This window comes from Chlorocebus sabaeus, chromosome 11 (assembly GCF_047675955.1).
Source record: "Chlorocebus sabaeus isolate Y175 chromosome 11, mChlSab1.0.hap1, whole genome shotgun sequence".
NCBI lineage: Eukaryota > Metazoa > Chordata > Mammalia > Primates > Cercopithecidae > Chlorocebus > Chlorocebus sabaeus.
In genome coordinates this window covers 53636956-53658417 of record NC_132914.1, presented here as the reverse complement: position 1 = coordinate 53658417, position 21462 = coordinate 53636956, and the positions used below count along the sequence as shown (strand labels likewise).

General features: G+C 47.9%; 2 protein-coding genes across 3 annotated transcripts; both read right to left on the bottom strand.

Moving 5' to 3' along the window:
- Positions 1-1029: 1029 nt before the first annotated feature.
- ZC3H10 (zinc finger CCCH-type containing 10) lies at positions 1030-3807 on the bottom strand. The gene has a single exon (XM_037996961.2). The coding sequence runs from the start codon at positions 3805-3807 to the stop codon at positions 2503-2505; it is 1305 nt and encodes a 434-aa protein (XP_037852889.1). The 3' UTR covers positions 1030-2502.
- A 2771-nt stretch (positions 3808-6578) lies between these two features.
- On the bottom strand, positions 6579-20650 carry PA2G4 (proliferation-associated 2G4). 2 transcript variants are annotated; one of them, XR_012094518.1, is made up of 16 exons: positions 20148-20650; positions 18273-18401; positions 17885-17990; positions 17722-17791; positions 17354-17446; positions 15034-15097; positions 14407-14485; positions 13866-13944; positions 13651-13784; positions 13280-13374; positions 13028-13155; positions 12810-12863; positions 11345-11411; positions 7580-8476; positions 7179-7201; positions 6579-6913 (listed from the first exon to the last, which is right to left on the bottom strand). XR_012094518.1 is itself a non-coding variant. In XM_037996962.2 (14 exons), exons 1-13 carry the CDS (start codon positions 20233-20235, stop codon positions 11346-11348), a joined length of 1185 nt encoding a protein of 394 aa, XP_037852890.1. In that variant the 5' UTR covers positions 20236-20650; the 3' UTR covers positions 11081-11251; position 11345. The 2 variants fall into 2 exon arrangements, 1 of the variants encoding a protein (XP_037852890.1); XM_037996962.2 differs by lacking the exons at positions 6579-6913; positions 7179-7201; positions 7580-8476 and adding an exon at positions 11081-11251.
- Positions 20651-21462: the final 812 nt, after the last annotated feature.

Sequence of the window (21462 nt, the reverse complement as noted above, 5' to 3'; positions counted from 1 at the left end):
TTGTGCCCAAAAGTTCTCTTCTATTTGAGGTCAGGAGTTCTCTTGGACACAATCTCACAAAACACCAGCATCAGACAAGATCACTCAGTGACTGTGATGAAATGAGACAAAAAACAAAATCACTTGACAATTTTGTTTAAGCACAAAACAAGGTCAGTGTGCAAACCACAAAACAGCAAACATCCCCTTTCCCAGCTAGTGACTTCATCATCGACTGCAGCTTAGGTTCACTTGTCTGCCCTTCTTCTAGACAAGCTACCCAATCATAGAGTTATCCTTGCTTCCCTTAACAGCACCCAACCCATAAAAACACCCACTTTCTTGAATCTTCCCCAAAATCACTTAACCAAAGTCTAAGTCCTCTAAGTCCTTCCTAACACCCTCATGCTGAGACACACCACGTATTCTCAATGGTGAGCCCTCCCCCTCACTGCAATGAGCATTAAACCCAACTTGCTCAATTACCAGGTGTATTCTTGGTGGTCTTTAGCTGGAGTAAACACATACAAGACATACAACATCTAAAGTTTCCAAATCTACCTCTTTGGAGATAACTTGGCAAGGAGGAAATACAGTCAGTCAGGATTTGACTGATAATTCATGTTGGTATCTATTGTTACATTCTTCTCTAAATGCTCGTAAGCCATCTCTTTTAATAGTCTAGAATTGCCGGGCACGATGGTTCACACCTGTAATCCCAGCACTTGAGGCGGGTGGATCACGAGAGATCGATACCATTCTGGCCAACATGATGAAACCCCGTCTCTACTAAAAATAAAAAAATTAGCTGGGCTTGGTGGCGGGCGCCTGTAGTCCCACCTACTCAGGAGGCTGACGCAAGAGAATCACTTGAACCCAGGAGGCGCATGTTGCAGCGAGCTGAGATTGTGCCACTATACTCCAGTCTTCTGGCAACTGAGCAAGACTCCATCTCAAAAAAAAAAAAAAAAAAAAAAAAAATTGTGCCCCAAAAAAACATTACACTTATCAATGTGTTGCTTCTAAAATCCACAAACAATGTTAGCCCACTTTCAGTCTTTAGGCTTTTTAATGACTGGCCTTGACCTAGCCCACCATCTCCAATCCCAGATGCGACCTGAGTGATCAACCAGACAAGACAGCAAGAGGTAGCACGAGATATAACGAGGGGGAACACAATCCAGGATCACTCTCTACCCCCAAATCTACTGTCCCATTAGACTAGACACCTGAGTTGTTTTCCCTACATCAGCCGTGAGCTGAGGAGGAACTGAGGTTTGACTATTGGGGCCCCTGGCCTTACTGACTTAAGTAGATTTAAAACTTCTGGTGCTATGTGGAGATAGAGGAAAGGGATGGACCCTGAGCCTTGTGTCCCTAGAAGGACTCTTTTCCCAGACCTCCTAAGCCTTGAAGGCTTAAGGAACTGGCCACTGAGGAAGGGCTGGCGTAGGAGGGACATTAACTGCCATCAATTCAGAGGCAACTGCTATCAACTCCACCTGTCCTGCTCCGTTTGAATAAGGACCTGTCAACTATGTAACATCCCATCCCCATTTCTCAGCAAATACACCCTCCTTACTGCCTACCCCGCTAAATGACCCTAGGAGCCCTGGTTACTAAGGCAACCTGGGAACAGCACATACCGACAGAGACCAGAAACAGATGGGACTATTTTTAAACTAGACTAGGTGGCTCCAAAGCTTTTGCCCCATAAAGTGCCTTCCCCAAAGCCCCATTTGGTCTTGTTCTGGGTCCCTACCCTTCTTCACTGGCTTCTATCCATCTTACCAAAGCTATGTAAGGCTGGGGTCTTTATCCCATTTTGGCATGAGATCTATTTACTGCTCCCATCTTCCACGCAGAATATCTAAGCAAGTTTTCACTGCCTCCATTTGTTAAAAATAATTGTTCTTTTATTTCTTTGGAAAGTAGTGGGCCCTGCCCTATGGATTTTCAGGCCAAACTAGGGTAATGAATGCTTCCCTAGTCTTTGGGCTGGAGCACTACGGTCCCAGCCTTCCAGGGCCCAGAAGCAATTCCTTTATTGTCCAACCCAACCAACTAGGACCCAAATTGTCTGAAGGCTCCTGTCAGGCCTTCTCTCCTAATCACCCATTTCCCAATCTTTCCTGGCTTTCCCTCTGGGCAGGGTATTTTTTTCTTCCAAAACCAGTGCTGGAACCTGTGCTGTGCAGAAGAGAGGACAAGACGAGGGATGTTCCCAAATTCCCGTAAGAGGACACAGCCCTTCAATCAGTCCTTCCTCTCTGCTGGCTTCAGTCTGCGTTCCTCTGCAAGCCCCCACTGTGAGGCTTGAAGATGGACAAGAGGACCCTCATAAAAGGGAGGTGAGAGAAAACACACCAACCCAACCCCTCCTCAGGACATACTCCTTGTAGTCTCTTGTCCTAGTTCTCAAGGGAGCCCTTCAGACAGGGCTGGGGAGGGCTAGGCAAGTGGGCAAGGGCCCCTTGACCCCAGCCCTTGGAGGCTATACCAGGGGAGTGTCCATTAGCCCCATCAGTGTGGCATGGCCGTGATGCGCATGCTCTGGGAAGCGATAGGGTAAGTCACCATGGGAGTGGTGGTGTGGCTCATTGTGATTCCTGCCAAGGGTTGGGCCATCGATACAGCCACAGGGGCCACAGGAGCCACAGATACAGCCACAGGAGCCATGGAGACAGGTGGGGGTGCCATTCCCTGGGCAATTGTTTGAGCCAGGGCAGCTGACAGTGGCGTGATCTCTGGGGTCAAGTGTGGGGGTGGGGGTGGTGGAGCAGCAGGAGGTGCAGCATTAGTTGGGGGAGCCGCTGGAGCTCCAGCAGGGGCCACCAGTTCTTGCTGGGACACTGGACGAGGCTGTAGAGCCTGGCTGCTGAGAGTAGTGTGAGTCTGGGCAATGCCATGGTTAAAAGTAGCGACAGTGCCCACAGTGGGGGCCAGAGTCTGCTCAGTCGCTGGTGCAGTGGAGCTCAGGGTTATGACCTTGGCCTGATTGCGGAACTGAGCATTTTGTTCCAGTAATACCTCATTGGTGGCCAGCAGGTTACTGACCTGCTTCTTTAACTCCTCTACCCGCTTTCTGAGCATGGCATTCTCCTCCTCTAGCAGTCTGCACTCCACCCCTCGTGATGGAGCCAAGCTATATTCATATGACTCAAAATGAGGGCCATCAGGGGGGCAGCATCCACCTCGCCGGCGTTTTGGGCCTGGCTCATGGTCCTCAAAGCCCCTGTCAGGAAGGTCATAGATATCATAGAGATCATGACGTCGTCCTGGGAGGACTGAGCCTGTTGAGCCCCCACCAGTGCCTCCTCCACCCCGAGCATCAAACTCAAAATCCCGCTGCAGGTGACGGAACTTGCACTTGGCTCCTCTCTGACAGTCACCCTTGAGAAAGTCACGGCAGATAGGGACCTCCTCCTTGCCATTTGGTAGGTCTGCCGGTGAAAGGCCAAGGCCAGCTGCTACTTTCTGCCTCAGCCGTGGGGGAAGCTCTCCTGTCTTCTTATAGCCATCCTCATCCTCCTTGGAGCCATGGATGAAACGGCAATTTGGGCGGCTACACTCCTTGTTCTGGAAGTCATGGCAGAAGATGAACTCGTTTTTGCTCACCCCCAAGTTGGACACCTCACTCATGTCTGGGTGGCGATATCGGCAACGCTTGCCTCGCTTGCACACATTCCTCAAGAAGTCTCTACAGATGGCATCTGAGCTGGCCCCGCCACTGCCTGTCCCTGCCCCACTGGCCTCCTCGCTGCCACCACCTCCAGGGCCTCCACCGCTGCTCCCGGTACCGTTGGCATAGCTGTCCCGGTCAGGCATCCTGGTCCCGCCCAACTCAGGGTTTTCTTTATCTTGCCACTCTTGGTGACCACTACAAAAGAGGAGAACTGTATCAAACAGGAGTCCTCCAGGGAGATCCCACTCTTCCTGACTATAGAGCAGGAGGCCCAGAGGGGCAATGGCTTTAGAGATGGAGAATCTAAGGGATAAGAATTCTGGCTGAAATGTCTGACTCATCAAAAGTCGCGCCCAGGCTTTTGTGCACCTGGTCTGGGTCAGAATGATTCACACTTGCCTGGCTAACAGAGGAGGGAAGGAGTTGGGGTGAAGCCACCTAATTTCACTAATGACGATAGGCCCAGGAGGGAGCAGGGAAAAAATAAGTGTTGGATTTCATCTTGCCTTCTGAGCTGACCTTATTAAAGTTGTGGAAGTGAAATTAAAACTGCAGTCAGTATCTGAACAGTCTGGGAGGAAACTGGGAATAGTGCCCAAGATGGGCTACTACTGAGCTACTAGGGTTGTAGAAGATGGTAACAAAACTTTCTTAACCCCTTTTCCTTTTCCTCAGGTGAGGGCTCTGTATGTATCAAATCTCTAGAAGCCAAGAAATCCTGGGTGAAGAGACTGGTGTCACCAGCTTGAGGGGAGTCTCAAAACTTGTCATATTTTAGTATTCCCTCCTACCCATCATCACTGTCAGCGGCAGAGAGGTCAGCCCCCTCTATTTCAGGGTATGAGTTCTAAGTTAGAATCTCCACTTCTAGATTTCCAGGACAAACCATTTGTGATAAGGTCAAGGTGGGAAGGAGTTAATTTCACAGGAACAAGTGACCTTTCCCCATTCTCCACCCCCTTCCTACTCCCCTCTGTGAAGATCCCACTGACATCCAGCCACACCATTCCTCAACCCATAAAGATCCTCTTTATTTATAGACTCCATAAAAGCTTTTTAAGTCTCCTATTTCCCAAGAGAGCTTTGGAATGCCAGTCCACTGCCCTGGTTCTAGCCCTCCCCTCTATCCACCCCTAGTAAGACCTGGAGTCCCTGCTACCACGTGTCTGACCTCCCAAGCCTTTCCTATGCGGTGTTCAGGCTCCCTCTACCGCTGAAATAGGAAAACTTCACATTGTTCCCTTTGAGCATAAGGGAATCTCCTGATTACTTTGGCCTTGACCTACCCCATCCCACTGCTGTGACTTTGCCTTTAGGTCTCCCTAAAATGAACGAACCAAACCAGAGACCACAGTTACATGAGAATCTGTAAGAGGGTCCTCCTCCTCTAAAGGGAGATAGTCCCAGAATAATAGAAGCAATCAAGGAAAGAAGTGGTAAAAGATACAAACTTTTAGTAAAAGGGAATGACCAGGTGAAGTACAAATGCCATCTATCCAAACCTGGCTCACGTTGCAAGTCGCACCAGCAGCAGATAATTAGATGCTCCTCCCCACCCAACTCTCCCAGAATTGATACCTGAGGTAGCTCAGGTGAAGTCCGGGGCTCCTGTGGGTCTCCACCTCCACATCACTGCTGGGTTCTGAGCAGGAAAAAAACAGAGACTTGGGTGGAAGGAGGGGTAAGAGTGGAGGACTATGGGGTGGTTGTCACAAGAAAGAAATCTGACAAAACGGCAAAGCTTAGGGAACGTCAGGATTTTCTCAGGGTTCAAACTGAACTTCACCTGTCCAAGGGAGAAGTGGCGAGTAAGAGATAAAACTAATTCGGAAGGACTGGGAGTATGGGTTGGAAAACCAGCTCTGAATGAACAAAGGGTGCGGGACGCCCTGCATCAAGATGAAAGAGGATGTGAGGGTCAGAGCCCGGCTAAGGGTTGGAGTTAGTAATGGCTAGTGAGGAACCTTAAAAGGGCAGCGCCTGACAGTGCAGTGGGATGGCCGATTAGACTTGGAGGCAGTGATTGTGACGCTTCCCAACACCCTAGAGTTTGCGAAAAAAGTCCTAGGAGTTTTCCCGCAGCAAGTCTTCTAGCTTGGCAGGTTCCGTGCAGTGCCGCTGGCGCTCAGCCGTGGGCTACGTGAAAGGGACACTAAGGGCGCGCGAAGTGAAGCGGGGAGCTGGGGCTCCAGGTGTCATCAAGCTGAGGGGATGGGCAGGGTTGTGACGTCACGAAGCTGGCGTTTGCTCGCGATGCGGGGTCAGTCAGAAAAGGGGCACTGCCCTGGGGTGTGAGGACGAGCCAGCTCGGTTCTGGGGGGCCTTGTGTGGCCCGGCCGAGCCCAGTCGCTGGGCCGGCCCCGACTCCTCCCCTCCGGGCGCGGCCTCCACCTAAGTCTCCCGCCTCCCTCACCTGCCGCCGCCGCCGTAGTTGCTGCTGCCGCCTGCCGGTCCTCTAGCTTCGACAAAGAGCCGCCCACCCTATCGCTCTTCCGCTTCCTGCGGAAGAAGTGACGCTCTAGCCACCAGACCCGGAACCATACTCTATGGTGTACAAAGTAGGCGTGCGACTTGCCGCAGGAAGTTCCCACCACGCTTTGCGTGTCACCATGGCAACCTAACCCAAAGGCGCGACATAGTCTACTAGGCAGTAGTCGTCAAGGCAGGCCGCCTGGAAGGTAGGGGCGGTACCAGCATTGGCCCCAAATAACCCGCGAAATCTAAAACCTGCCTCCGGAGATATATCATATCCCATCCAGCTCCATCGAGATGCAAACCACACCACATAACCCGGGCTGTTGCCTTTGATATCCTCCATAGCACAGGCAGTGACAGGGCAAACTGTAATGATAGAAAACCCCCACCCGATGGAACCATAAAAAACATAATAGACAAGACGATTTAATTCTTCAGCTAAAAGAGCGGAAGAGGTGATTTATTTTAGGGTTGTTACACTCGGCCACAGATAAACACAGAAATAGTCCAGAATGTCACAAGTCCAGGGCAGAGGACCAACATGGGCAGTTTTGTTTATGAGCAAGGTGGGTCTCAGAGGTGATCGGCGATCAGAGGGCGATGAAGTTCTAGATCCATTGAGACAAGCTCTAGACAGTAGCATGCAGTCCCACAACTTGTACCAGCATCCCCAGAGCCTGGCATTCCATGTTTCTGCTCCTGTGGCCTCCACGATGCAACAAGCTAGCGGTTTACTTGGACCTCTGCCTCATCTTTCTTCTTTTACGCTTCAGCCTGAAAAGCAAGACACAGGAATGGAATACACCTATTCTCAAACCAGAGTTATTTCCCTCCTACATTAAATCAAACGTGCACATAACATGAGGTGGTAAAATGAACAAGCACTACGGTTCTATCGTCCTCTGTTCTATCCTTTGCTCTAGGAAGAAAATAAACATTTTTCTCCTAAAGATCTTTTAAGATTTCCAAACCAAATGTTTCTCCTAAGTTTTGTCCAAGGAACTTCCCTCCTCCTGGGCTGGCAAAGTCTCCAACATACCTGCGCATTCGCTTCTTCCTCCACTAGCAACCGTTCACAAGCAGCAGATAATTTTTTTAAGAAAAAGAGAGACAAAGCTTATTAGTAGGCTTAGGAGGGATATGAAATGCACTCTTTAAAACCGGGCAGATTCTTAAACAAGTATGAGATTGGTCGTAGTAACTACATCAGTAACTTGGACACCCTAGCAACATAAAATCAGAACTCCACCCTTTTTTAATTCCCACCCTCTCTACCCATAGCACTTAACCGCTAGCTCTCTTACAAACTACTTTTCCTTTCCCACCAGCTCTTGGTACCCTTGAAACCCAGTAGTTCAGGAGGTATGGCGGACTTGCCTTAGTCTCCCCCTACTACTCGCCAACTCCTACCTCCCAAGCTTACTACCAGGAACCGCTCACCTTGGCTCTCATGGCGCAGAGGTTTCTACAGGGAAAGAGAGAAAGGCTACGGTTAGTTTGGTGTGATGATGGTTAAGCGTTGAGGTCAGATGTCTACGGATTGTACGCGGAATCCGATCACAGGAACCAAACACACTCACCCAGAAAAATGGCGCTGAGGCCGAGAGAAAGCCGATGTTCCGTCTACGGCTATTTAATGGAGCGCCGGGTGTCGTCACTTCCGCTTTCCACCCCTTTTCCCCAGGGGCGGGGTGACCCAATGGGCGTAACAATGGTTTTCGGACCCTATTGAGGAGGAGTAGGTTGAGTTAGTTCTCTCCGAAGACTGAGTATTTGGTTTTCGAGTTACCAATTCCCCCCCAGATTTAGTATGAGGATGCTGTGTTAAACGTTAGTACCTATTTCCCATATTGGATCGAGAGGTGCCCACGGGGAAAAAATAGTAACTGCCACCTTCCCTCGCATTGCTTCTTGGGAGTTGCAGTTCCCCGGAGAAGTCCTCCATTTTGCTATGGATAGGCGCGAACTGTACAGAAATTCTTGTTTTACCGGTTTGCCTTCTTTTCTTTTCTTTTTTTCTTTTTTGAGACGGGATCTCACTGTGTCACCCAGACTGGAGTGCAGTGACGGGATCTCGGCTCATCGCAATTTCCGCCTCCTGGGTTCAAGCGATTCTCCTTAGGCGCGCGCCACTTGGCTAATTTTTGTATTTTAATAGAGACGAGGTTTCGCCGTGTTGCCCAGGCTGGCCTCGAACTCCTGAGCTCAAGCGATCCGCCCGCCTCGGCCTCCCAAAGTGCTGGGATTAAAGGCATGCGCCACCACGCCCAGCCGGTTTGCCTTATTTTCTAAAATAAATTGCTTCAGAGTGATTCGATTCCGGAACCATCGAAGGTCCTAAGATTTCAGAACATAGGAAGATATAAAGTGGGGATTCGGGAAAGCTGCCATACTTCAAAAAATATCCTTTCACTGTTTAAGATAGAGCAATTCTTTTTCCTAAACTTCAAGAATAAAATAGCTGACTATGGTCTTTCCTCACGAAGCCTGAAGCAAAATATCACTAGAGATTCCTGGCTACAATGCATCATTTGTTCAGAAAATACGTCAGCGGGCCGGGCGCGATCATCCCAGCACTTTGGGAGGCTGAGGTGGGGGAATCTCGAGCCCGGGAAGTCGAGGCTGCAGTGACCTATGCAGTGATTATCTAGGGGTGAAGAGCGAACCAATGGACATAGGGAGAAAATTAGCCAAATCTAGGGAAAGTATGACATTTGGTGTTAAGATAAAGAACTTCCCACTTTGATTGCATGCTGAGGTGAGAAGCACTGGAAAACAACCAGATCCCCTATTTGGCTACAGGAAAGTTTTGAGTTAATGGGGGATGAAAAAGAACCCTTTCCCTAGAGAGAGACTTCATCTTATAGTTTAAAATACTGTAACATTTTGTATGTGATTGTTACAGTCCCTCTTTTTTTGTGGTTTCCCTTTATTATATTCTATAACATTTCACTTTCAATCCCTGAAAAACGTTTTTAAAATTAGGTTCCTTCTAAGTAGTTCTAGTATTGTCACCACCCAAACATATATGACAAGTTTTTTGAAACAAAAAAAATCCTATCAGAATTATTTTGTATCAATTCCACCAAGATTTCAACTGATGATTGCCAACTGGTCTATAAGCTCTTTAGGGAAATTTTGTTTTGTTTTTGATAAGGAGTTTCACTCTTGTCACCCAGGCTGGAGTGCGGTGGCCCGATCTTGGCTCACTGCAACCTCCGCCTCCTGGGTTCAAGCGATTCTCCTGCCTCAGCCTCCCAAGTAGCTGGGATTACCGACGCCCGCCACTAAGCCCAGCTTTTTGTATTTTTAGTAGAGATGGGGTTTCACCATGTTGGCCAGGCTGGTCTTGATCTCCTGACCGCAGGTGATCTGCCTGCCTCGGCCTCCCAAAGTGCTGGAATTACAGGCATGAGCACTTGACCGTTTTTTTGTTTTTTAATAGACTTAATTTTTTAGAAGTTTTAGGTTCACAGCAAAATTGAGGAAGGTTAGACATTTCCCACACATATAGCCTCTCCCTTTATAAACATCCCTCCACCCTGCCAGTGGTACATTTGTTAACAATTGAACCTACATTGATATACCATTATCACCCCAAATCCATAGTTTAGTTTACACTACAGTTCACTCTTGGCATTGTACATTCTTTGCCTTTGAACAAATGTGTAAGCAAGGAGAGAGGGATGAACAGGCAAAACACAGAGGATTTTTAGGGCACTGAAACCACTATTTTAATGGTGGATATACGTCATTAGACATTTGTCCTGTGTTCAGTTCTGTTCACTTGTAGTATCTCTAGTTTAGCAATGCCTGACATGCAGTAAGATAAACTAATTACCCATCTGACCTCAGTCTGGCCCTGAAAACTAGTGTACCAGACATTCTTCCTGGCTTCCTGAATTCAAGATAAACACTTGCAGTGCTGTTTTTGCAGTACACATTAAGTGTCCTAGCCCGAAACAAATCTTAGCAGTGAGGACTGTTTCTACTTAGAAAATTACATCACCCAACTCCAGCAGATAACTTACTATGTCATCAAAGATTCTAGGATTTGTGTCTTCTGCAAGTCAAGACATTGCTCGTTTTGGGAAGGCAGAGCATGGCACTGTGGAGGAACAGTTCCAATACTACTTCAACTGACATTCTCCCCATCTCCATCAAATAAGAGCAGCATACAAAGCACATCATTATGAGCAAATCCAAATTTATTTTAATGTCATGTCATTTTCAATGTGTTTAAAAACCTCATAAGTTAGTGGGAGCCCTAGTTTCCTGGGACAGCATGCCAGAGGTACTGAAATTTGTCACCTTTCTCTACAAACCCCCAGCAATCCAATCCAAGTCCATAGCTTCAGAAAGCCAGGAGTTGTATCTTCAGTCAGTCTACTCCTCTGGTTCTTGGTTTTTCTTTCAAGGGAGGGAGATCACAATATTTCAAACAGGGAACAAAACCAGTTGAGCTTCCAGCTCAGGTTTGTGTAAGATGGAGTGAGGAAAGACCCCACTGACTCCAGAGAAAAGGGTAAGGTTGAGATGGATTATTTCTTTACAGCTTTGTGAAAATGGAAGAAAAAAGATTTACAAATGAGGATCCATTTCATAGATGAGAATCTCTTCATAAATGAAGGCTCCAGCTCCTAAAATGGGAGGGGCCTGACTGGACAGCCTGAATCAGATGAGGAATCGGCCACACTGAATAAAAACAATCTGAAAAAATAATCCTCCTAATTTTGAAGCCAGATAAAATACTTGGGGAGAATGGAAAAAAGAGGAAAAGCCCCAAACAGATGGAAAAATGCTGACATCAGAGTGGTATAAAAAAATTCAGCTGAGTTTTCAGTGGTGATGGCTAATTTAGCCCTGTTCTGTAGTAGGGCACAAACCTTGACCAAGCAGAGTAGTAGAAAAGGCTAGAAAGAGGGGCTTGAAGACGATGAATTTTGACTCCTGATTTTATTATTCAATTTCTTTTTTTCATTTAAAGTAGTCTTCCGTGGTTGGGAAGCCTCGCCTCCCAAGACCAGAGTCAGTTGGAGCTGGTTGTTGTTGGAAGGGAGTGGGTTGGGGAACTGGGGTGGGGGCAGGGAGACCCCCGCTCTGCTGGCGGTCCTAGGTGGAGAAGAAGAACTGCACTTCACAGAGTCTGGGGTGTGTTGGGAAGGGGATGAGGCAGGAGCAGCAAGCTGGGGAGATGGGACCCACCTCAGTCCCCAGCTTCATTTTCTTCTAATGTTTCCCCACTGGTGGCATTCTCTGCAGTCTTGGAGGCCTATATGCAAGAAAAGGAGAGGGAGAAGACGTGTCAGTTTCTAACTATTTGGGGGTAGTGTCTGGGACCAGAGATAATGTAGTCCCAGCTACTCGGGAGGCTGAGGCAGGAGAATGGCGTAAATCCGGGAGGCGGAGCTTGCAGTGAGCCGAGATCTGGCCACTGCACTCCAGCCTGGGCGACAGCGAGACTCCGCCTCAAAAAAAAAAAGTGGTTTTTTTTTTTTTTCTGGGACAGTCTCACCCTGTCGTCCAGGCTGGAGTGCAGTGGTACAACATGGCTTGCTGTAGCCTCAACTTCCCTGGGCTCAGGTGATCCTTCCACCTCAGCCTCCCAGGTAGCTGGGACTATAGGCACATGCCACCATGTTGCCCAGGCTGATCTTGAACTCCTGGGCTCAAGTGATCCTCCTGCCTAGGCTTCCCAAACTGTTGGGATTATATGTGTGAACCACTACACCCAGCCATAAAGTTATCTCAATCCTCTGGGTCACAGATGAAATAAAGATATACAGGTCTCTGACTTATAATGGTCAACCTGTGATTTTTCAACTTTACGATGGTGTGAAAGCAATATGGATATTTCAATACATGATAATTTGTTCAATAAATGTTTTGAGCACACTGAAGGTAGGCCAGGCTAAGCTATGAGGTTCATAGTAGGTTAAGGTATATCAAATCCATTTTGAGTCAGGCATGGTGGTGGCCACTCAGCAGGTTAAGGCCGGACAATCAATTGAACCCAGGAGGAGCATGAGGCTACAGTGAGCTATGATCATGCCACTACACGTCAGCCTGGGTGACAGAGTGAGATCATCTTTTTTTGAGACGGAGTTTCACTCTTGTTGTCCAGCAGAAATGGTGCGACCTCGGCTCACTGCAACCTCTGCCTCCCAGGTTCAGGTTCAAACAATGCTCCTGCCTCAGCCTCCCGAGTAGCTGGGATTACAAGCATGTGCCACCACGCCCAGCTAATTTTGTATTTTTAGTAGATACGGGGTTTCTCTATGTTGGTCAGGCTGATCTCAAACTCCCGACCTCAGGTGATCCGTCCGCCTTGGCCACCTAAAGTGCTGGGATTACAGGCGTGAGCCACTGTGCCTGGCAAAACAAGGCTGGACATGGTGGCTCATGCCTGTAATCTCAACAGTTTGGGAGGCTGAGGTGGGAGGACTGTTCAAGGCCAGGAGTTTGAGACCCTGTCTCTTAAAAATATATATATATATTTTAAAATCCATTTTGACTTATAGTATTTTCAATTTATGATGGGTTTACTGGGACAAAGTCCTATCATATTAAGTTGAGGAGCATCTATACAAACATCCACTACAACCTAACACAGTGGGAGAAAGAGGGATCAGGTTCACCCTGCCAGAGAAGGATGACAGTAATAACACACCTTCTTTTTTTTCTTTTTCTGGGTTTTTCGACTTGCAGAACTCTGGAGGAGGGCCTGGAAAACAGGAAGAAGGAAAAAAATTTTGAGGAATGTGGAGGAAATTAAAAACAAAGGGTTACTTTCAGTACTGTAGCTCTCTTCAGGACTTTGCTGGCATTTAGCCCTCACTTCCAGGCAGGTACCATGTACGTATTTACCACCTTCTATTCCACACTAACCTTTAGCTCTGCATCCTGGACCTCCATCTCAGACTTGTAGAGGTCAGGTTCAAAGGGACCACTGGTTATCCGCATGGGGCCATTGGGCATGAGCAGAACTGTAAATTTAAACTGGGCAACAAATTCACCTATGGCAAAAATGAAGATGTGTTTCGATAAAAAGTTCCTTTGTCATACTTAGCACTTCTGAATTTATAGGAAGGATATCATATAATCAGGGAATCCAAAGTGAAGCTCTTTTTTAGAACTCACCCTCCTTCTCATAGAGAACATTAAATGGTTGCAGCAGTTCATGTTTGGCGCACTCCACCACACCCATCCGAGCCTTCTTCTCATCTTCAAATGCTCTGGCAGGGAAGATGATATTCAGAGGTATCCTTAACTCCCCGTCAAGTCTTACCATTTTGCTCATATTTTAAAATAGCTCCTACCCTCAGGCAGAAACCATGCTTAGGATTGCTCTTTTACATTACCTTCAGTGAGAAGGAGATGGGGAGAGAGAGGGAGGGAGTGAGCACGTGCACGCTACAAGTCTAGGCAGGAAGGGAGAGGAAAAAGTGTTCCTGGGTGTATGGTCTGTGAGTCAGACTGGTTCCATGTACTATTATTGCTAAGTGTAGTACCTTAAAGTAAATGGCATGGCATCAAAACGCCTTTCCACCTCACTGAAGAAGGCACGTGAAGTTTTCATTTTCAGTCCATACTGTTTAGAGGGGTCTCGTTTGTAAATAGTGGTTCTCTGTCCTGCATCCTTGGCCTGAAAGAGTAATTTAAGTAACATTTGGTCTGGTGAACACTCTCAGTCACCCCTCTTTGCCAACTCTGGTACTCTCCTCACCTTGCCCTCTCCTGAGCTGACGAGAACATCCACAGCATATACTTCATGTACCTCAAATTCAGCTTTTTCATGGTCCTTCCTAAAAGGAATAAAGAGAAAGGGAACTTTTTTTTTTTTGACACAGAGTCTCATTCTGTCACCCAGGCTGGAATGAAGTGGCGCAATCTCGGCTCACTGCAACCTCCGCCTTCCAGGTTCAAGCAACTTTCCTGCCTCAGCCTCCCAAGTAGCTGGGACGACAGGAACACACCACCATGCCTGGCTCATTTTTGTATTTTTTAGTAGAGACAGGGTTTCGCCATATTGGTCAGGGTGGTTCCGAACTCGTGACCTCAGGTGATCCACCTGCCTCAGCCTCCCAAAGTGCCGGGATTACAGGCGTGAGCCACCACGCCCGGCCTAGAAAAAGGAAATATTAAGAGCAACAGGTCACTCCTGAAAGCATGGAGTAAAGGGTAGACAAGATTCAGTTGGGAGTATAGAAAAAAACCTGATGACTAGTCTGGTATGGTAGAAGGTGATGAATAGGGTTGGCACCTACTTCTGCTGGTCTGTGGGATTCTGGATAATGGTTTTTTCTCCATCGATGACATGCTGCTTCAACTGGTGTGACAGCATACCTGTAGACAGGACACAACCTATGGAACGAGCTATCCAGTATCCCAAAAGGTTTCCGAATCTACCTACTTCAGTAGTTTGAAGGGGTAGGCAGTGAGAAAACTACCTGTTTATGGAAACACAGGGCTCTGAGATTTCTGGCTTAGACTGGGTTATAGCTGGATAGATCTTCAAGGGGGCAAAAGCCTCAATTCTGCAAAGCAACTCATTCTTTTTTTTTTTTTTTCCTGAGATGGAGTTTCGCTCTTATTGCCCAGACTGGAGTGCAATGGCGCGATCTCAACTCACTGCAACCTCCGCCTCCCGGGTTCAAGTCTCACCACAACCTCCCAAGTAGCTGGGATTACAGGCGCCCGCCACCACGCCCAGCTAATTTTTGTACTTTTAGTAGAGACGGGGTTTCACCATGTTGGCCAGGCTGGTCTTAAACTCCTGACTTTAGGTGATCCGCCTGCCTTGGCCTTCCAAAGTGCTGGGATTACAGGAATGAGCCACCGTGCCCGGCAAAGCCACTCATTCTTAGACCCTCAAACCTGTTATCTGTTCTCACCTTCTATTGGCGTGCAGTTAAATGAGTGGGCAACTTTGTTCCAGGCTTCTGTCACTTGTGTGTTCTAGAAGTACAACATCAAACAAAAGGTGAGATATCAGGAGCTAGTAAGTTCTCTACAATGAGAATAAGAAGCATAAAAGAACTGAACTGAGCATTCTTTTTTTTTTTTTTGAGATGGAGTCTAGCTTTGTCGCCAGGCTGGAGTGCAGTGGCGTGATCTCGGCTCACTGCAACCTCTGCCTCCTGGGTTCAAGCTCTTCTCCTGCCTCAGCCTCCTGAATAGCTGGGATTACAGACATGCACCACCACGCCCAGCTAATTTTTGTATTTTTAGTGGAGACGGGGTTTCACCATGTTGGCCAGGATGGTCTCAATCTCCTGACCTCATGATCCGCCCACCTCAGCCTCCCAAAGTGGTGGGATTACAAGCATGAGCCACCGCACCTGGCAGAACTGAGCCTTCTTTTTTTTTTTTTTTTTTTTTTGAGACGGAGTCTCGCTCTGTCGCCCAAACGGGAGTGCAGTGGCCAGATCTCTGCTCACTGCAAGCTCCGCCTCCTGGGTTCACACCATTCTCCTGCCTCAGCCTCCCGAGTAGCTGGGACTAAAGGCGCCCGCCACCTCGCCCGGCTAGTTTTTTGTATTTTTTAGTAGAGACGGGGTTTCACCTTGTTAGCCAGGATGGTCTCGATCTCCTGACCTCGTGATCCGCCCGTCTCGGCCTCCCAAAGTGCTGGGATTACAGGCTTGAGCCACCGCGCCCGGCCAGAACTGAGCCTTCTAATATCGTCCATCAAGTCCCAATGATACTCATTCACTGGTTTTTCGTTCCATAGCTTGATTATCCCTACAATCTAAAAATACTTTATACAGATGCTCCCCAACTTGCAATGGGGTTATATCTCAAAAAAACTCATCGTAAGTTGAAAATATCACTAAGTCAAAAATGCATTTAATACACCTAACCTATCTATCATAGCCTAGCCTATGTTAAATGTGCTCAGAGCACTTAAAAAACATTATCCTACAATTGGGCAGAATTATCTAACATATGCCTATTTTATAATAGTGTTGAATATCTCATGTAATTTACTAAATACTACATGGAAAATGAAAACCAGAATGGTTGTATGGGTACTCAAAGCATAGCTTCTACTGAATGTGGCATCAAGCCGAGGACCAGGTGTATTTGCATATCATTTTACCCCGTGCTTTCACAAAGATGGTCTACTTCAATAAATTTTGCAAGTGAACAGGGCAGATGTATATCCCAATCTAGAAGACAAGGAAACTGAGTCTCAGGTTAAATGATTTGCCCCAGGTTAAATGACTAAGTGAAAGAACTTGGTCAGGCCGGGCGCGGTGGCTCAAGCCTGTAATCCTAGCACTTTGGGAGGCCGAGACGGGCGGATCACGAGGTCAGGAGATCGAGACCATCCTGGCTAACATGGTGAAACCCCGTCTCTACTAAAAAAATAGAAAAAAATTAGCCGGGCGCAGTGGCGGGCGCCTGTAGTCCCAGCTACTCGGGAGGCTGAGGTAGGAGAATGGCGTGAACCCGGGAGGCGGAGCTTGCAGTGAGCCGAGATTGCGCCACTGCACTCCAGCCTGGGCGACAGAGCGAGACTCCGTCTCAAAAAAAAAAAAAAAAAAGAACTTGGTCATAAAAAAGAACCTGGGTTTTCTTTTTTCTTTTTGCAGAGACGGGTCTCGCTATGTTTCCCAAGCTGGTCTCAAACTCCTGGGTTCAAACAATCCTCCCACCTTGGCCCCCCTAAGTGCTAGGATTATAGGTATGTGCCACCACATGCCTATAATGTTAAGTTCAGTGTTTATCCTTTTTTACGTGGCATTCTAATCTGTTTTGTAGGGACAGCAAATGCTTATTTTTCCTTTTTCTTTTGTGAAACAGGGTTTCATTGTTGCCCAGGCTGGAGTGCAGTGGCACGATCATAGCTCACCACAGCCTCAATCTCTCAGGCTCAGGTGATTCTCCCACCTCAGCCTCCCTGGCAGCTGGGAATACAGGCACACATTACCATGCCCAGCTAATTTTTGTATTTTTTGTAGAAATGGGGTTTCACCATGTTTCCCAGGCTGGTCTTGAACTCCCAGCCTCAAGCTATCCTCCTACCTTGGCCCCCAAAAGTGATGGGATTACAGATGTGAGCCACTGTGCCCAGCCAAATATAACTAATTTTAAAAAGCTATTTTATAAGGGTCTATAGGGGAGGTTGGTAGTTTCATATAGAGTAGCAACAGGTGTCTAATGCATCTTTGGTTCAACCAAGCTTTGGAACTGGATAAAATAGCTTACCTGATTTCCAGGTTTGACCAGGCGTAGGGCAGCTTCAGCACAAAGGTGAGCTGCCTTAATAACATCTGCTTTCCTCCCTGTTACTTGGGTCCCCTGTAGATAAGGACATGCAATCAGTATCTTCCTGGAAAGTTTGTTAACTCAGCTGGCTATCTGGTTAATATCTGTGAACCCATATGTGAAGGCCAGCCAATGAACAGGAGGGTAAAAACAACAACAACAACAACAACAACAAAAAGCCTTTCTCCTTTTGCTTCTCTAGACACTCTCTTGACCTGCGTGGTGATTGGGGGTGGGAATAAGAAGGAAATAGCGGTGCATTCCCTCCACCCCCAAGGCTGAACAGAGATCAAAAGCAGGCCACCTACCTGAGCTACACCAACCACAAAAGTATGTGCTACATTAGCGATGAAGCCATCCACATGGACCCCAAGGTCACTGAAAGGCAAGATCAGAGTGTACTGCATTAGGAACTGGCATTTTGTAAATGCTTTAAAAAAAGAAAAATGCTTTAAAACGGTTTAACCTTACATTTTTACCAAGTCACCTTCCTTGAGAATATAATCCTGGTCGCTCTTCAAAGGGGAGAAGTGACATACACAGTTATTTACCGAAATGCTGGTGGGAAAAGCAATACCTGTAAAGAAAAAATCATCAGCCTACTGCCTTACTGTCTCCCAGAAGCCCTAGTGCCCTTCAGAAAAGTGGAAGGATTTTTTCAGGGTCTTGCTTAAGTTTCATCAGTTTGTATTAGGTAGGAAACTGCTTATATCCCACTTGCCATTCCAAATTTCCAAATATCTCAGCCAGAGCCAGGGTGGGGACTGCATCATTACAGTGAAAAAAATAAAAACATATAGGACTAAATAAGGGTCAAAGAGGAAATTAGTGAGGGATTTTTTTTTTTTTTTTTTTTTACCTTTCTTCATTTCCTTTTCTTTCTTGAAGATTTTCCCTGTTTCTTCCATAATCATGGCATCACCTTTCTCACACAGGCTCAGTACCGACACACCCGAGCTAGATGCTTCCACCAAGGACCGAAGTACCCCTGAGGACAGAATCCCATCATGTCTTGTATGTATTCATTGTCTAGTTACCTCCCAAGGAATACCTGGAAGTTGAACTTAAGAGTTTCTAATACTCCCTAGTGCCATTGCCCTGAGGCTGAAAGGTCAACATTCCCTTCTCTTCCTTACATTATGTGACAACAGGGTATACACAATCCATCTCCCTAGGCAAGGCCTCGGACTTTCCAAAGATGCTACCTTTGGTGTGACAGGACAGCGTTATGAACTTCAGAGGGTTCTTGCCATGGTATCCCCACATACATGGAAAGACTAGATGAAATTTATAGGCATCAGGGACAAGAATGTAGACAGAATTGCTGACTCGAAGCTGAAGCACTGTTAAATGTTACCGCCTTCCTTTCTCAGACACTCTAATTAGGTGTTAGGAATCTCAATCTATGTAGACTTAATTCCTCATAAACAAGTGTATAAGCCAAGGGGACTTAATCTAAGGTCCCTGGGTTTCATTTCGGGGGGTCATGGCTTATCTCAAAGAAATATGAGGCCAAAGTTATAAACTGTAAGAAAAGGATTTTCTGATTCAAACCCCTAGTATCTCAAATACTAAAAGGCACCAAAAACCAGGGTACTATACTAAATGTCCACTGTGATATAAAGCACAGGTTTGAGTTTTGAAATCTCAGTTTTGGTGATTCTTTGAGAGCCGGTAAAACTCAGATTTTCACCCACAGGATGGGAGGCATCCTAAATACCTCTTTCCCACCATCTTTGCTGTTAAAACCATTTAAAAACACAATGACAAGCAGTTTGTACCTCCCTAACTGGGTTTTAAATAAAATGGAAAGGCTAACTAGAAAGAGAGAAAAGAGAAAGTGACATCGCCTAGAGTGGCAGGCAACTGCTGAGATCCTCAGAGCACAGCTGGAATAAGGATGACTTGTGAAAATCCTAAAATCAGTCCTCCCTTTTCCAGTAATGTTCGCAAGCTTGCCTAGTTGGGATAAGACGGAGACCCCAAAACATTTGAGTTGTCAAGTCACTTTGAACAACAAATGTGAATGCTAACTAAGGCTATCTGCACAGATTGGAAAGGTAGTAGTAATGAGTAACTTCAAGAAAAGCCATATGTATCTCCAAAACTTGTGTTAGAAGTTCCAGGAGTGCTCTCCAACGGTCCCCTTAGCTGGCCCAAGGGTAGAAGGGGGCCCCCACCAGGGTAAGAGCTGAAGAAGGAAAGGCTCCAGCAAAGCACGTGGTGGGGAAGCTGGTGTCAGGGACAGTAGTGGAGGAAGAAGAGGGCCAGCCATCCGCAAGGGGACCCAGCAACACGTGCCGGCTCGGCTCCTGACGCCCCGGAGACGCGACAAAAACAGAGGGGCGCTTCTGTCGCCAATAGCTGGGCGCTTCCTTTTCGAGGTGGCCTCGCCGTTGCCAGAATCAGAGGAAGCAGAAATCGGGAATGAAGGATAGGAACAAGAGAAAACACGTCTTGCCTCCTAACAAACGGCCTCGGGTCGGAGCCTGCCAGGTTACCCTCTCTCCGCTCATCCCGGTCGCCGACCCGCACCTCCATAGACTTCAGCCTGGGCCTGGCCGCTCAGGTCCCAGGAGCGACACCGGGTCTTCCCACCACGCCGCCCCCAGCGGACTGGTGCGGGCCCCTCAGTAGCTCAGTTCGCATGACCCCTCCGCTCCAGCCCCTTCAGGGCCAGCCTGGCACCTTTCCCTGTCAGCCTTGATTCCCCGACCCCCGAGGCCGCACTCACTGTTGGCGATGTCGCCCCCCATCTTATACTTGGTCACGACCAGGTCCTCGGCGATAGTTTGCTCCTGCTGCTCGTCCTCGCCCGACATCTTCCTACTACCACCACTGCAGCCTCGTTTCCCCTGAGCCGCCGCCGCCTCTGTCTCCCTTCGCAGCCACAGGCTGTGGTCAGAGTCCCCTCGATCCTCGAGGAGAGGGCGAGCGAAAGCGCGAGCAAGCAAGGGAGCGGGCAGGCAGGCGAGAGCGAGAAGCTGTGAGCGCGCGGGCTGAGGCGCAGGGCACGCTGGGAAAACTAGTCCTCTCCACCGCCAGCCTTTAGCCGCCCTCGAGGGCTTTCGAACTACAATTCCCAGCCTGCCTCTCGCGCTCCTAAGCCAGGCCCTGGGGCCTTACCCTCCAAGGGCCTCGCACGCCGGAATCGCCGGGCACGCTGGGAAGGGTCAGGCTCCGGCGGGAAGGCGGAGCCGTTGGGGAGCTTGAGGGGAAGCGTGGTCTCTCCCGGAAAAACTACTTCCACCGAGAACGCTGAGCGAAAGCCAGTAACAGAGGGGCGGGCTGAGGGAAGAGGGGCGGAGCTACGGCGGGGAAATAGGTTTAGAGTCGAGCGAGCAGGGGTGGAGTAGAGTGGAGCCGCGGCGGGTGGGCAGTGCCTGCATCTAGGGCGGGGAGGCTGGGTGCGCCCTTCCTCGGATACTTGGGTCGGCTGGCGAAACCCGCCCAGCCGGTCCAGTCGTCCTCCGAAGCTGGGAGAACAGGGAGGGGCAGACAGGTGGAAGAAGACCAAGGGTGCTGGGAACAGGGGCCAACTGCGCAGCCGGACACCGGAGGGATCATCCATTTAAAGGCCTCGTAATCTAGAGGCCAGACTGCTAATGAAGTAACATGACATTATTGTTCCAATAACAGGCACCTGGATGGGGTACCTAAGGGAAGTGTTCAGAAAGACATGTTTGTTGAGAGTTCTTATCGTGAAAAAATAAAAAGATTTGGTGACTTTTCTAAGATAATGAATTCAGAAGCATTTGGAGGTTTCAGTATTTGGCCTCTGAAGGAGACTGGACACGTATAGGGCTTTTTATAAATCTTCAAGCACGTGGGTTCTTTTTGTTATTCCCAATTGGTTGCCTTGTAGATTCCTACTAAAACCCTTAATGAAAAGGACTATGCGCTATGCTTGTTCTAAAGAAATACCAAGTAATAGTAGGACTAGAGAAATCTGCATGGGACAGAGTAGCACTGTCAGAAGACAGAAAGGTGACTATCTACTGCTGAGGAGCAGATCTCTTATACGAAATGTTTTCACTTGACAGACAGGA

Bases quoted from the DNA above. Each gene is read 5' to 3' on its own strand.
- ZC3H10 (XM_037996961.2), bottom strand. From the start codon at position 3,807: ATGCCTGACCGGGACAGCTATGCCAACGGTACCGGGAGCAGCGGTGGA.
- PA2G4 (XM_037996962.2), bottom strand. From the start codon at position 20,235: ATGTCGGGCGAGGACGAGCAGCAGGAGCAAACTATCGCCGAGGACCTG. The intron at 17,792-17,884 runs GTAAGGTTAAAC...CTTGCCTTTCAG, and splicing joins GAAGGTGACTTGGTAAAAAT to TGACCTTGGGGTCCATGTGG. The intron at 17,447-17,721 runs GTAGGTGGCCTG...CCTTATCTACAG, and splicing joins TTGTGGTTGGTGTAGCTCAG to GGGACCCAAGTAACAGGGAG.